The following is a 15,651-nucleotide window of genomic DNA, read 5'->3' as shown; positions in this document are numbered from 1 at the left end:
CTTTTTTCACCTTCAAAATAGTCAGTAGACACACTTCTATTAAAAACTCATAAAAGGAAGTTATTTGGTTCTAGATGGGGGAGGGCAGGTTTACTCAGGGTACTCAGGTTTCCTCACACAGTCCAAAGACATGCAGGGTTAAATGGTGATTCTATACTGACCGTGGATGTGAGGTCGATAAAGTGATTGATGTGCATGGAATAAACAACTATTGCTGAAATGAGACTTGCACTCTAAAGTTCTTTGAGTGGTCAGCAGGTTTAGTAAAGTTCTCCTAATGCAAGTACTTTATCTTAGACACTCTACTGAGCTTGTGCAAAATGTAAAATAATGAAAATAGGATGTTAATATTTAATACAGCTGCAGTTGTGTTAAACACTATTATGGACATAAGGCAAGCTTTCAAATTTCCCATTTGAGAAAAAAACCCAGTCAGACTGCTTCTCTTCATTTTTGCTCCAAAATGCTTCCTGTATAAGTTGTGAGGAAGGGGATCAGGACTAGGAATGGTCTATTCTAGAAATTATTGCAAAAACAAAACAAACAAACAAACAAACAAACAAACAAAAAACCTTCATCTCAAGTTTTAATTAAAGTTTTTGACATTCTGGTTTAGAAGCCTCTTCATGGACAGATCGTTTTCTGCCTTAAATGTCAACACTAATAATTCAGATGTGAATATGACACTTCTGCTTTTGCTATATTTCAACTGAGCAGCTGTAATTCCATTTGTAATACCAATAATAGTAATATAATTATAGTAATAAGATAATAGTAATAATTTTGCATTTCCTAAATGGATGATTAGGCATCGTTATTCACACCTAAGTCATCTGTGTTTGCTGCAGTGTATCTGAGCATCAGAAATCCTTTTAGGCTAAGTGTTTGTTGCTGAATATGTGGACTGAAGCAACAATTAAGCATCATCTTTAGGAATAAGACCGTCTCTGTCCATCATTTTCCATCTGAGAGCAATCTCCCGTCTCCCTTCCCTTGACTTATGGACTCTTGTCTCTTGCCGTCCTGTCAGTCTTGCCTATTTTCTTTCTTTCGAGCATACCATCTTGTACTGATGACTAAATTATGATTAGATTTAAGGATGTGCAGCGCTTTCATCTGTCTAGTGTGTTGTTTAATACTGCTCCCCCTAACCCCTCTCGAACCACCACCCTGACCCCCCAAACACACACAACACAATAGACGTCTACCTCGACTCACTCGCGCGCTATTGAAAAGAAGAGTGGCTGATTGGTCCCCATGGAAACACTGTGTGCGTATGTGTTTTGAGGTAATGTTTCTCAACAAACATAGGACAAATTTTCTATGCAAATAATCCATAAGCAGCACACTGCACTGGTCTCATTTTAGTGAGAGGTTTGTTGGTCAGATCACCTGAAAGACTTCAGGCGAGTTGAGCAATATGCTGCACACGTGCTGGTCTGTAAGAAAGAGCAACAAGTGTATGTTTCAGTGGTGAAAAAAAAGGAAGCTCAATCTCAAGAATATGTCTGTGAAGGTTCTCAGTCATCCAGGTCATCGTAGTCAAAGGAGCTTGCAAAGAAAAGCGTCTGGACTTCTTTAAGTTGCTTGAAGACGTTTCACCTCTCATCCGAGAAGCTTCTTCAGTTCTAAGGTCAAATGGTGGAGAGTCCCAGATATAAACCTAGTGGGAGTTTCCCCCCACAGAGGGACAAAAGGACCCCCTGATGATCCTCTAATCGCCTGAGCCAAGGTGTGAAACTGGGTGTGGGTCCCAATCAGCCAGAGTTTCGGGTGAGCTCATTGTGAAACCTGGCCCCACCTTACCATGCGAATTTCAGGAATTCTGAATATGAATATAGGAATTCCTGAAATTCGCATGATCTCAAGAATAATTCAAGTAGCAAAGTAGAATGACATCAAAGCAGCAAATGTGCAAAGTGTCCTGTGTTTTCGAATAAAACTCACTCACTGTCTTTGCACTGGAAACAGCTTCAACAGCATCCTAATAAAAATAATAATAATAATAATGGATACTTTATTGATCCCCATGGGGAAATTACTTGTTTTTCTCTGCATTTGACCCATTCACTCAGTGAAGCAGTGGGCAGCCCACTAAGCAGGCGCCCGGGGAGCAGTGTGTAGGGACGGTACCTTGCTCAGGGGTACCTCAGGGTAGCCGTTAAGTGGATTCGAACCGCCGACCTTCCGATCATGGGGCGACCACTTTACCTACTGAGCTATCCCTGCCCCCAAAAATGGCTGTGACACAGGACCCTCACACACACGGGTTATGCTTAGTGTCTTTTTATTTTGACAATAATCTGCGGGGGTTTTTTGGGACCCGCCTCGGACGCAGCCACTCTGTCTCTCTGCCAGCATCATCTGCGCCATCTCACTGTGGGAACACAAAAAGACATCTCCCTCATTAACGCAGTCCCGTACACCTGTAAAATATTTTCAAATCAGCTCTTCATTAAATGTGTATTTTTTGCATGAGAAGCTGGACACTTTGACACTGATGCTTGTTGTCAAACTGAAGAATGTCTGCTTGTGTTTAATTTTTACTTGCCTATATTTTGAGCCAACCACTATTTTTTCAGAAACCAACTGAATAATTATTTTTATATTAAACTAAGCAAATGGGAAGCTTACAAGTGTTTTTTAAAAAAAACAAAAACTTTTTTTCTTTTTTAAGGTAACAATAATTTGTTCTCTTAGTTGCTCAGGAGGTAGAGTGGGCTATCTGTTGGAAGGTTAGTGGTTACTCTGCCTGTGTGCTGAAGTATCCTTGGGCAAGATAGTGAACAACAGGTGTCCTTGATGTGCATCCATGTGTGTGTGTGTGTGTGTGTGTGTGTGTGTGTGTGTGTGTGTGTGTGTTTGTGTGAATGTTTGTGAAAGTGTGTGTAATTGGGTTAATAAGTGCTCTGTTTAGAGCAGAAAAGTGCTATAGAAGTACCAGTCTATTTACCATTCACTTGTCAAAGCCAAACGACCACATTAACCATAATGCAACAGGGTATCTGGCGGTTTAGTCAGAGATGTAGTTATGCATAATACTAGTGCTTTGAGTTGTTAGGCTGAAGCAGAGATTAACTACAGAGGAACCTCTCAGATACATTTATTCTAATTTAGTTTACTAATTACATTTTCCCCATAAGAGGACAAAGACACCCATAAACAGAGCTGTCACAGTGGGTGAGCAACAGGTGAGTGTATATCTCTGTATATCGACTGGTTGTCCTGGTGAAGCTAAGCCTGAAAACTAACCAGGATGTTTTATGTGAATACCTTCTTTGCAGCACAGGAGGGATTTATCTGAGTTTGCTGCCACAAACACTGATTTTCTAGAGTGAGGCCTGTCCTACCTGGTGACCATGAAACATCCCTCTTCACTGTGTACTGACAGTAATATTATGATGGAAGATGGCAGCAATGTAATATAGAAATGCTGTTCTGCTATTTGTTTTTTATATTTCACTGCTGTGGAGATCTTTTACAAAATGATCTTAAAACACATGAGGGCTGACGATTTCTGACTAATCTGGATTAGCGGGCACGTGTATCACACACATACAATACCAATGTGTGTCTGTGTGTACGCATATTTGCGTGGGGTTGTGTGTTCAGCCCTCGAACCACATGTCTCATTCACACCTAATGATCGCAGCCTCTCACTGGTTGCCATCTCTCCTCCCAGACCAAATCCAATTACTGGGGACAATAGAAACCAGCTCTGGGCTCAGGACTCCATCAGCTCCTCTGTGCTGCTGCTCCCTGCTCCAAGACTCCTGCTGGACACCTAATCATGTCAAGGGTCCACAAGGGCCACGAAATACACCTGTCTGCACACACACAGCCTCACAAACACCACACACACAAAAGAAAGTAGAAAAACACAAATACAAATAAAACAGGGTACAAAAAAAGCCTGATCTGATCTGAACAGACAACAAGAACACAATTAAGCAGAGATATTTAAAACAACAAGAAAGCACAAAAAACCTAATGTGACACAAGCAAGATACAGGGTGACATAGGGCACTGCTGATTAAACAAACCTTTCCTATTCTTTGCAATGGACACACAGTTTACAGCATTACAAGTTCCAGTGGCTCCATCTAGTGGTCCTGACTTTTTCCTATAGGAGCACTTTTAATGTTGAGGTGTCGTTTTGTTTTGTTTTTTTATTGTGTATATGTGTTCGTGCCTTGTCATTATATCTATAGAGAAAGAGAGGTTCGAGTTACGGTTGCAAAAACAACAGTTGAACAGTTTCAGTATACAAAATGAATGTCTATAAATCATTTTGAGTCAGTAACCTCTAAAATATCCTGACAAATTCTATTAGCATGGATACTTTCGATAAGTGAAAGGTCTTTGACTGAGGTTCAGATCTTTTATGTGATTTCTTTGATTAAGGAAGTTTTTCAGAGAACTATGAACAGAAAGAAAGTTTAAATTCCTTTTGTTTTTCTTTTGAAGATCACAGCTAGTTTCAATGGTTTTGTAACGATATTAATAACATCTGAAACATTTCACTTCCTCTAATGATGAAAAACAAGTGATTGAAATCAGTATTACTTTCACAATTTACATGACCAGTGCGGCAGAGCTGACAGAAACAGTCTGCAGCCTTCGGAACGATGGAGGAGATTTACGCTAATGTGGATTGTGCCAAACTTTCCTACCCAACACATTCAACAAATTACACAGGTAAGAAAGAAGTGGCAGAAAACAAAACGGATGTATTTTATCATTTGTGATGGTCTTTAATCTTTTGTACAGTGCACTGCTTCACTGATCTTTTCTTTTTTTCAGGTCCAAGGAGCTCTAAGAGGGGTTTCAATTTAGTTATTATTCTTTCTCTGGGCCTGCTGAGTTTTTTCCTGCTGATTGGACTCATCATCCTTGGTGTCAGCTGTGAGTCTGGTTCTTCATTTGAAGAGACTCAAAACTCTATCAGCCTATCCTGAAACAACTTTAAAAAAGTTTAAATATTTTGACTTTAATTCACATAATTACAGACACAGTAAGTATGAATGAATGATGGAAGGAAGCAATGTTTTGTGTTTCAAAAGCATCCATCTCAATCTGTTTCAGACTGCAACTCCTTACGTGATTCAGCAGCAGCGTTCTCTGCCATCAGTAACAACCTTTCCTTCGTGACTGAGGAGAGAGACCTGCTCCAGGCAAACCTCACTGAGAAAACCAAGGAACTTGAAAGGCTTCAGATGATGTCTAAACAGAGTAAGTCTTTGTATGTGCTGTTAATATTTAGTTATTGAGTCTCTTTCTCTTCTCCTCTTCCCCTCACCCCCACACGTGGTAGTGGTAGATGGCTTCCTCTCTCTTAGACTTCCAAAAAGAGATTTTTTTTTCCCATGAGGCCATCACACACCCAAGTCTTTGGGTGACAATTTCCCAGGCCTCATGTGCAAACCTTTTGGTTTGGGGGTTGTCGCAACAAAAGAAAATGACCACATTCCTGTCGCAGGTTGGTGCTGCCTGCAAAGGAGTTTCTGAAAATGGTCCTTCGAGCACCCCATCAAGGGACTCCAAGACAGTTGAGGACTCTGAGCTGCTGCTTGGTTCATAAGCTTCACCAGTAGCAAGGATCCATTCCCCAGCCTTAAGGTCAAAGTCTACTTTAAAGCTTGGGAAAACCTCAAGCTACAGGTTCTGACTGTCTCTGCCAGAGACTGATTATAACCCGTGCTGTGTATTTGCAGGAAGTATTTGTAAACCTCCTGCAAATGCTCAGACTCCTTCCCTACCAGAGAAGTGATGTTCCAGGTATCTAAAACAAGCAGTTTATAACGGTGACCAACATTTTGTTGTGTTGTTGTGTGTTGAGTGACACAAATTTTGGTTACTTTCATTATTAGTATGAGTAAATTGGTGCTGTATTTTGTGCTCAATCTTTCTTTCAGAGAAAACGTGTCCTTCAAGATGGAGCATGTTCAGCTGCAGCTGTTATCTCCTCTCTGAAAGGTCTGGTTCCTGGGATGAAGGTAGAAAGGACTGCAGAAACAAAGGAGCAGATCTAGTGGTGATAGAGAGCCCTGAAGAACAGGTAAAATGTCTGTGTGCATGTGGGTGTTTTTTCTTTCATATTTATAAATGTGTGTCAGTCTATGCAGAAAGTAGACCCAAATTAAAATTAAATAAATAAATACATTTTTTACGCTGAATGTAAAGGTCCAAGATACAAAAATGTAAAATATGAAGCAAATTTAAAACCAAACCAAAACAAACAGACAGCACACAGGGGAGAAAGCGAGACAGGATCATATATTCTTCAGGGCAAACTAAGGAAGTTGAAATCAAAAGGGAATGAGACACAGCTGAACAACATCAAGACAATCACCAGACAAGAATTAAAAGTAATAAGAAGACACAAGGGACACCAACTAATGAGGTCAAAATACCAACAGAACTAAGCTGAAGGCAAACAAGAAAACTCACACGCATAACATAGAGGTGTACACCGAGTAATCTGAAATATTTAGAATCTTTGTTTGCTGGAATCCCATGATATGTCCATGTGGATATATCAGCAGATTATAACAATTATATGGACTACTATCTGTGTGATTATTTAGATTTCAAAATAACTACGTAGAAAACTGCTGCTTTGAAGATTACTTCCTGCTAAAATAAGTTTAATGTAATGTGGAGCAACAGAGTTAGAATTTGTGAACATTTCATGATGGCAACAGCCTGCCCTTGGGAGGGGAAAGCAAATAAAAATGCAGCCTAGCAATGATGTATAAGTTGTAATAACACCATTGTAAATGATATATTAAAAGCTTAAGTTGTATCAAGTGAAATCTTTGATCATTTTCTATGTGCTCAGATAAAACTGAAAAACCCCACCCACATACTGAACTATATTGTCATTTAAATAGAATTTCTTATTGTTGAATAGAACTACCTCATTACACTCACTCAGAACCCAGCCTGGATTGGTTTAAATGACAAAGAAGAAGAAGGAAAGTGGAAATGGATAGACGGAACTCCTCTGACTCTAAAGTAAGTCTTCACTCATGCAGCATATTTTCTGCACATGTAGAAATGACCTCATTAACGGACTTAAGATATCACTGAATAATAATAATAAAAATAATTTTAAAGATTGAGTTGTGGCATTTTTGTATGGCATATTATCACCTAAACATTTTACTCAACACCAGTAGAAACTAAACAAGTAACAAAAATAGACACTACTTTTGGCACTTCCCTGATCTAAAAGGTGTTTTTCTTCCGGGCTTTTGTGCTTGTATACATTTTTCTAATCTAATTCATTTCTTTTCTCAGCAATACTAAATGTGTTGTTTACGGACCTTCCAGATATTGGGAAAGTAATCAACCTGATAATGGTGCTGGAGACACACGGTGGGGTGAAGAGGACTGTGCTCATATCAGAACTCCTGCTAACACTTTGTGGAATGATCGTTCATGTGGAGCTTCTCTGCATTGGGTCTGTGAAAAAATGTCATAAGAAACACGAAGATATGTGTACATATTTTGCAAATTGAGCAACCATTGTTGTTTGTTTTTTTGTGTTTTTGTTTTGTTTTTACATTTTTAGAGTTATTCTACTGAGGATAGGTATCCAGCTTATAGAAATCCAATCAAATCTAAGCTAAATCCACTATGGCTAAAGTTGGTTTATTGTCTGTAGATCCTTTTTTTATGAATAACATTTATCAACTTGTAGTGCTGGTTCAATGGTTAGGCTTAACAAGAGCTTCATTTGCAGAGGGCTGTTGTGTTAAATTTCATTCAACGTTTTTTTTATATTAATTTAGTTAATTATTTGTGTTTCAGCACGGTCAGTGGAAATTTAGAACTTTTTACACAAATACTTTTGGAGAGTTTTAATTATAGTTTAAAAACATGGCTGAAAGGTTCTCAGGTATGCAGTTATTAAGCACAATAATGAATGTGTCACCTCCAGTTGCAATTCTACTGCATTAATTAAATGTTTATTATATTCTGGTTGGAAGCTGGTTGGTTTGATTTTCAGTGGGTTTTTTTGTTTTGTTTTTTTGTATACAATAAATGTGTTTGACATTATCCCTGCCAAATGAATAACAGAAATAAATAATAAATAAATAGTTAAATGAATAAATTAAATTCCCTTCTGATGCAGAAAAGGACATGGTCCTGCCAGCCTTATTTTAACTGTTTTATTCATATAATAATCTCATTTATTTTATTTTATTAAAATAACCACATGCATTTTTGAAAAGCATTTTGACTGAAATACAGTTATGACTGCAGGAAACTGGTTCCATAACCCATGCTGTGCATTTCTAGTATCTTTTGATCTCCCCCAACAGCTGGGGGTCCTTCCCGATTAGAGGGACCCCAAGCTATTTAAAGAAAAACCCTAACCCTAACTAACAGTCACAACAATCTTTAGCAGACAATATATTCCCGCTAAGTAGAAAAAAAAAATCACATCACCGAAAAAGTATGTGATTACTTTTTAAAGATGTTTTAAATTTAAACAGGAACACCACTTGTGTTACCACGATGAGAAGTAAAACTGGAGAAAGATGTTGTTACAGCTCCGAGGTAGCTTTGGGCCATCAGACGCACACACTGGAAAACCAGCACCTGGACTTCATGCAGGAGAGACGGCCTCAGTGATGGACTCTTTCATCCTCTACTTTACCTCTAATCTCTTTCGTCTTTAACACACAATTAAAATCACTCCAAAAGAGTGTAAACTTACTGAGGAAGTCTCTAACTTGTACACATTTGTACTTTTACTTGTTTTATGAGTTATTTTTAAGAAGAGTAAAGTTATTCACATAAAGTTTTTATTCTTCTGTATTTATTCTTTTGTATCATGTACCACAGTCATACTGAACTATACAGACCTGGTGAATTGGAGAAAACAAAGATCACACACACACACGCACATATATATATCATTCAGCTTCAGCAGTATTTCTATTCATCTTATGAATTCCAGTCTAATGTCAATTCACTGAGTTCAGTTTTGGTCTTAAACTCCAGAGAATACCACCTGGTTCAACAATCTTTTTATCTGATTATTGGCAAAATGTTTTCTTCTGAAAGAAGAAAACATTTTGTGTCCTTGTCAGAAATCAGATCAATTTCAGCCTCAGGCAAAATTGAGCCCAAAGAAACAACAACAAAGTTTAGTTCCTCTGGATTTATGGCCAAAAATATTTATCACGATATATATTTGAAAATTTGCGGTAACGATATAACTGACGATATAATTGATGCGAGACAAAATACAACTCCACAAAATTACTAGCGCAAAAAGACAACCTTCTATTTATTTTCACTTAAGCAAGAAGCTGGTTTTTATGTACATTAAAGCTTTATAAAAATGTAACAGTGCAAATGCAAATTCCTTGCTGAGAGTTTAACCAAAAGGCATTTCCAGTAGAAATGGGCTGACATATCCTGAGCATAACCATGTATAATATCCACTGAAGTTAAAAAGAGGTGCTTTGCAACATTAAACTGCAGTGTGCAGTACGTATTTTTCGGACCATAAGGTGCACAGGATTATAAGGCACATTAAGCAAAACAAAGCAGTCAGATAAATCAAACTTTATTAAACTCATTCTTCTTGCTTCCTCCACTTCTGTACCATTGATTCATTAATGTTGAATTCTCTGGCAGCTGCTCTATTCCCATGTTGTTGCAGTATATTAATGACTAACCTCGTATTGTGGATGGATTATCTCAGTTGTTCTCCTGACTGAAGTGTGGTCCGTTTACAGCATCCTGCCATGCGATTGCATTTGTCTCTAACCATGAGGAACCTTCACGTTAACTTTTATAAGTGGAAAAGTGTTAGTGTTCGTCCTCCAGCTTCACTGTTTATGTTATGCTAACATAGCTGTGTCGCTAGTGATCACGTAATATACCAGCTAGCCCAACTTCAGTAACCCTACAAACGTCACTGCTGTTTAGTTTCCTGTCTTCATTTATGTTGGAAGTGATAGCAGAGCTGTACGTTTGATTTTTTTCAGAAATCTCTCAGTCAGAACATGCAATATCATGCTTAGGTAACTAGCGAAACTAGCGAGCTAACTTCCGCTAGCTTCCTGCTAACTTCTAACTCCGTTAAATATAATAAATTTTGTTTTCATGGATGCCTGGAAGTTAAACTTCATAGTTACACCTGGTAAAGCAGCAATGCTGATCGTTTTATTAAAGATGAAAGAATTTAGACAGTTTTTAACTCTCAGTGATGCTGCAGTGTTGTTTGACCTGAAGTATACAGAGTTTAGGACCCAGATTACTCCCAGATTTAAGAGCATCTTAGTCCGACAAATACGACAATAACGACGGCCGCTTGCATGTTCTGCAAAAAAATGTGCTTTGTTGTGTATCTGACGGACAAACACCAAACCACATCACTGAAGTTGCACCATTTTTACAAACCAATTCTGGTTTATCTGTTTCACTCAACAATCGGCCATGTGCGTATGAAAAAAAAGGCACGCGTTTTACTCATATTCTATCGCGATATTTCATTTTCCTATCGTTGCCTAACATTATACCGGTATTACCGTACGGTATAATATGGCCCAGCCCTAGTTGAGAAGTTTAGCCAAGTGCTTCACATACAGGGGATATGTGCACCTTGGATGTGGGATGCAGCAGGCTGTTGGGATCTGTAGCCGAGCGATGGACCATGTCTGCATAATCTTGATCCACAAGCTTCAGGTTGTCCTTCTTCCCATGGTACTTTTCCAACAGATCATCTATTGCCTCTTTCATGGGTCGTGTCCAGCGTGTGTGGTCCAGCACAAAAACCTGTCCACCTGTCTTTATAGGTCCAGTGCGAGCACTCCTTGGTGAGGCCCGCATCGGCAGAGGTAGAGCTTCAGAGATTTCTGGGAAACAATAGTAATAGTTACTCATATATCATGCAATGAACTAATAATAATAACGTATATATTAATAATAATAATACTAGTAATTACAGTTTGACAATACCATTATGTTAACTTACCCATGACTGTTGTAGGTTGCTGGGTGTCTTCTGATGCTAACTCCTGCTTTAAAAGTGCACCAGAGAAAGGGTGGGTGACAGGTGGTGCTGGTGCAGGGGATGCCACACCTAGCGGTGCCAGGCTGGAGGAGGGTCCCGCTGCTGGAACCTGAAGTTGGGCAGCCACAGGTTTTGGAACAGAGGATGGGGGCTAAAGGGCAGCCGGTTCATCTTTTCTCAGGGTTTTGTGTTTGTCCCAGTTCAGAGGGACTGGACGGCAGCCTGGCTCTCTGTGTTCAAGCCCAAATCGCTCTCCAGTGTCTCTGTCAGAGAGGTGAAGTGCAGGGCACTTCTCCTGACCAGTCACTCTTCTGGAGGCTGCATTCAACTCCACCACTAGAGCTGACTCAAAAACAGAAGGGAGACTGACACCTGGCTGCTCAAGGTCCACCAGTCTTTGGTAGTTCCATTGTGCCACCCCTGTCATGCCCTGGGCCTGGAATAGTTCAGTGGATACATGAGTCCTGGTAATCCACTGGGCCTGGTGGAAATGATAACCCTCCTGCTGTGAAGTGCCTCGGACAGGAATCCAGGGTCACTGAGGCAGCCACGCAGAATGTGCACTCTTTGAATGTGCCACACCTTCAGCATGGATGGCTTGAAGAGTGGGACGTTGTTGGGGTCTGTGGCCAGGTGAAAATGGTTCAGGACCTTTTCCACTCTGTTCAGCAGCTCAGTGGGTTGTGGTATTTGGATCCTGCAGTGCTCCCGTATGTGTTGCTTTGTGGGATTAGCAGGATGGATGCCACAGAACTTATAAGCTTCCTGGAGCCTCTTCCGGTCCGCCTGATCAACCACTGAGAATGCAGCAGAGAGAAGCTGGCAGAAAGTGCTGAACAGAGGATGATGCTCAGAGGTGCACTCCCGCGAAAATCACCTCAGGCAGTGGAACAGGTCCAGTTTTACAATAACGTTCTTATTTTAGTGGGTTTGAGAGGCACAGCTGTTTGCCACTGGTCCAGATGTGGCCGCAGCAACAACAGCAGAAGTAGTTTTCCAGGCATCCCACGATAGATTTTCCACCCTATCATGTGATTTCCTGAGGTCAGATGGCCCAGGATGTGAGTGGGTGTTAAGGCGTCTGGGAAGGGATCTCAAAACTGGATTATAGATGGCATACAGTTGGTGCCGTAAACCACCGCCTCTGTTCAAAGATGGTCACTCACAGTGGACGTAAATGGCTTCCTGGGCCATCTGACCTCAGGAAATCACATGATAGGGTGGGGCCAGGTTTCACAATGAGCTCCCCCGAAACCCTGGCTGATTGTGACCCACACCCGCTTTCACACCTGGGCTCATGTGATTAGGTAGAGGATCATCAGGGGGTCCTTTGTCCCTCTTTGGGGGGAAACTCCCACTGGGTTTAAATCTGGGACTCTCCACCATTTGACCTTAGAACTGAAGAAGCTTCTCGGATGAGAGGTGAAACATCTTCAAGCAACTCAAAGAAGTCCAGACGCTTTTCTTTCCGAGCTCCTTAGATATGGCTGGATGTTGACATCGGAATTCATTGAGCAGGCAGTCAGTCAGGTAATGGCTGGACACAGAGACGCCACACCAGGCATGTGGGTCTTCATAAGACCTGAACTCCTGTGGCTTATTTTCCTTCCTCAGGAACTGCCCAATGGTCCTCTGTCCACGTGCTCCTGCCTCAGAATCTCAGACCGAATCTGTGGCATGGAGGTACGCCAGGTGAGCTTGCTCGTACTTGAGGTGCATGAGTTCATTTATTTGGTTTGCCATGTCTGCTGGAGATTTGCCAGTCCTCCTGAGCTCATTCATAACAGTCTTGCAGATGGCCTTTTTGTATGTAAGTAAAGCAGGGAGAATATTGGTAAACCTTTTGGGCAGTTTCTCCAGCCATCGTGGATTGTCAGCAAACCAGTTCCTCTGACAAGCCCTGCAGCAGAGTCGTGAGGACAGGATGTAATACTCACCACTGGTGCAAACAATTACTCGTGGCCTGCCCACACCAGCAGAGACCACTTGTGAACGAAAGCAACCATGGAGACATGGCAAGATATAATTGTTTCTTAACCTGACCATGATAGCACTCTCAGGTTTCCAAATAAAGAAGGGGTGGAGCTGGAAGAAATTTGGCAATGGTAGGTCAGCCACTGTATCTATGATCTCAGGCTGTGGAGGGAGACGCCAGAGTGAAATCGCGTTCCCTGTGTGACGCACTGGTCGAGACCCAGGCCACAGTCCAACGTCCTGAAGCTCAGTCTTCATCCACAGCTTCTGGTGCGGAGAACAATTCCAGCTCCTGAGGTCATACTCATAACCAGCCACTGGGCAGGGATAGCTCAGTAGGTAGAGTGATGTCCCCATGATCGGAAGGTCGGGGGTTCGACTCCACTGAACGGCTACCCTGAGGTACCCCTGAGCAAGGTACCGTCCCTACACACTGCTCCCCGGGCGCTGCACTGGTGGCTGCCCACTGCTTCACTGGGTGAATGGGTTAAATGCAGAGGAACTATTTCCCTATGGGGACTAACACGCACACTTTACACTTTACTTTACACTTTACTTTTACTTTACTGGAACTGGAACAGCTGGCTGAGCTGAAGGAGCTGGGATTGAAACATAAATATTTGACAAAACAGTGTTACTCTTATATTGTTGCTGTTGGAATACACAGAAAAAAAAAGACATGCTGTATACGCTCACCATCTTCGCTGCTGTCTTCAAAAGTCAGCACTTTGCGCACAGATGTGGAAGCAGCATCTGTACTCGGTCCTGAAACAAATTAATGCAGTCATTCTGTAATTCATTTGTGCAAATTATGAGCAAGATGACAAAATGTAACGTGAGCGTGAATAATATGCTATCATTAATGATCTATGCTTTAAGCAGATGTTTAACTGAACATCAACTATAAATGAAAATAGAGAGGGACCAGGATTTGACTCAGGCCTTTCTGTTTGACTGACCTGTGGTCTCCTTTAGTAGAAATGCCAGCTCCTGTGGGAGGGGCACAGGTGACTTCCTCTTCACACCTGAGGCTGCACCTACAGGTATAGTAATAGAAAAAACTTTTTTTTTACTCTAGACACAATAAAAAGAACATTTAATTATGTGAAAAACATTATAGTTGTTTTGTACCATCGGCTGATGAGGCCTAAAGTTCAGCAGTTGTACTGGACGGTGGTATGGACAGCGCCGCAGATGGAACTACAACAAGAAAACTTGTCAGCAACTTCATAATTTACACTGTATATGAGTGTTGCTGTTAGTAGGAACTCACACATCCATACTCCTGTTTCTCATTGAAAAACAAATGTAATATATTTATATGCAACAGAAATGCCAAACCAAATCATTTTAACCTCTTCACATCAAAGCAGGAGGAGCGGTATAAGTCAGTGAACAACATGCATTCAGGTGTTAGTAACTACTGCTACTTAATTTGTTTTTAACACATTCATAGAGAACAAGAACACATACTCTTTGTGGTTGGTATCAATTCATAGTCCTTTGGACAGTTAGCATAATGCCAGCATACAACCATACTATTAGAGGAACATGGCCAGAACACACAAAACAAGAACAAGACAATATATAAAAGTTCAAGTTCAGGCTCAGTTTGCAGAGCAATTCATGGAAAACTATTGTACTCCAGTTCTGAAACCTTTCATTTGAAAACCTGTGTTTGCTCCTGAAGATCCTCTGGGTGTGGACCCTGCTGCTGCTGGCACAGTGACTAGTTATGCAGAGACAGAGGACAGAGGCATATGAGACAGAAACAGACTTCTGACATTTAGTAATAACGCAGTACTTACAGCTCTGCATTTGTAGTTTTACAGGTGAGATGCTCAGCATTGCGTCCTCCAGGTCTTTATCCTCATCCATCCTTATGATGCAGGCAACAATTAGATAAATATATACTGAACTTATGTCACATCAACAACATTATTAAAATATTCTTAAAACAACTTACCCAGGGGTTTAGTTGGAGCATTTGTGGAAGCAGATGCATAAGCTGCTTCTTCCGCAGGTACTGCTGCAGCTTATGCATCTGTGCCTTGACTGCAGCTCTTCCTCATGATAAAGTCTGCATAGCTGTCACCTCTGCCGTCCCAAATCTCCTTCCAGGTGCTCTTGGCTCGTGAGCCAACGCCAACCAGCTGATCATCCTCAGAGGCTTCTGCAGCAACACTCACTCTGCTGGCCTCGTAGTTCAGAAGAGTCTTTATCTCTGCAAAGCTGAGGGCATACTGTACAAATGAATGCAAGCTCTCCTTGCTATGCCCTTCTTCCACAGAGGTCCCTGCAGCCTCTTGCTTCTGGAGATCTTTGATCAGGCACATGGTGTATCCGACATCATTCCCCAGAAGCCACCAGAAAGATTTCCCTTTATACTTTCCAAACTGCAGGATGTACTGTCCCTGCACTTCCTTCATGTCAGACGCATCCCCTCCTCTCTGATAGACGACAGTCAGAGCATTCTGACGTACAACGTCCTCCCTCACAGGTGCAGACTTGTGCTGACGTTTGGGGTCATTTTTAATCCGTCGAGCTTCTTTTGACGGGTCCTGGAGAAGGTATCCAAGTGGCCCCTTGCGGAACACCACAGAGATTTTCCCTGGATATGGCGCAACTTTCTTGTGCAT

The 15,651-nt window shown here is 41.2% G+C and overlaps 1 protein-coding gene and 1 pseudogene across 1 annotated transcript; one reads left to right on the top strand and one right to left on the bottom strand.

Moving 5' to 3' along the window:
- The first annotated feature begins 4,628 nt into the window (after window positions 1-4,628).
- On the top strand, window positions 4,629-7,486 carry LOC146615607 (C-type lectin domain family 10 member A-like). The gene is made up of 6 exons (XM_085373754.1): window positions 4,629-4,698; window positions 4,804-4,905; window positions 5,086-5,232; window positions 5,916-6,058; window positions 6,914-7,017; window positions 7,336-7,486. The coding sequence occupies exons 1-6, from the start codon at window positions 4,629-4,631 to the stop codon at window positions 7,484-7,486; spliced, it is 717 nt and encodes a 238-aa protein (XP_085229880.1).
- Window positions 7,487-10,577: 3,091 nt separating this feature from the next.
- LOC146615606 (uncharacterized) lies at window positions 10,578-15,651 on the bottom strand (annotated as a pseudogene).

Source organism: Diplotaxodon limnothrissa, linkage group LG16 (assembly GCF_057381915.1).
Source record: "Diplotaxodon limnothrissa isolate DT_005_m linkage group LG16, D_limnothrissa_male_GT1.1, whole genome shotgun sequence".
NCBI classification, from domain to species: Eukaryota; Metazoa; Chordata; class Actinopteri; order Cichliformes; family Cichlidae; genus Diplotaxodon; species Diplotaxodon limnothrissa.
The sequence above is the reverse complement of the archived record's forward strand: the minus strand, read 5'-3'. Positions and strand labels throughout refer to the sequence as shown.

Coding starts and splice junctions, on each gene's coding strand:
- LOC146615607 (XM_085373754.1), top strand. CDS start 4,629: ATGGAGGAGATTTACGCTAATGTGGATTGTGCCAAACTTTCCTACCCA. Junction 4,906..5,085: donor CATCATCCTTGGTGTCAGCT/GTGAGTCTGGTT, acceptor AATCTGTTTCAG/ACTGCAACTCCTTACGTGAT. Junction 7,018..7,335: donor GGAACTCCTCTGACTCTAAA/GTAAGTCTTCAC, acceptor CGGACCTTCCAG/ATATTGGGAAAGTAATCAAC.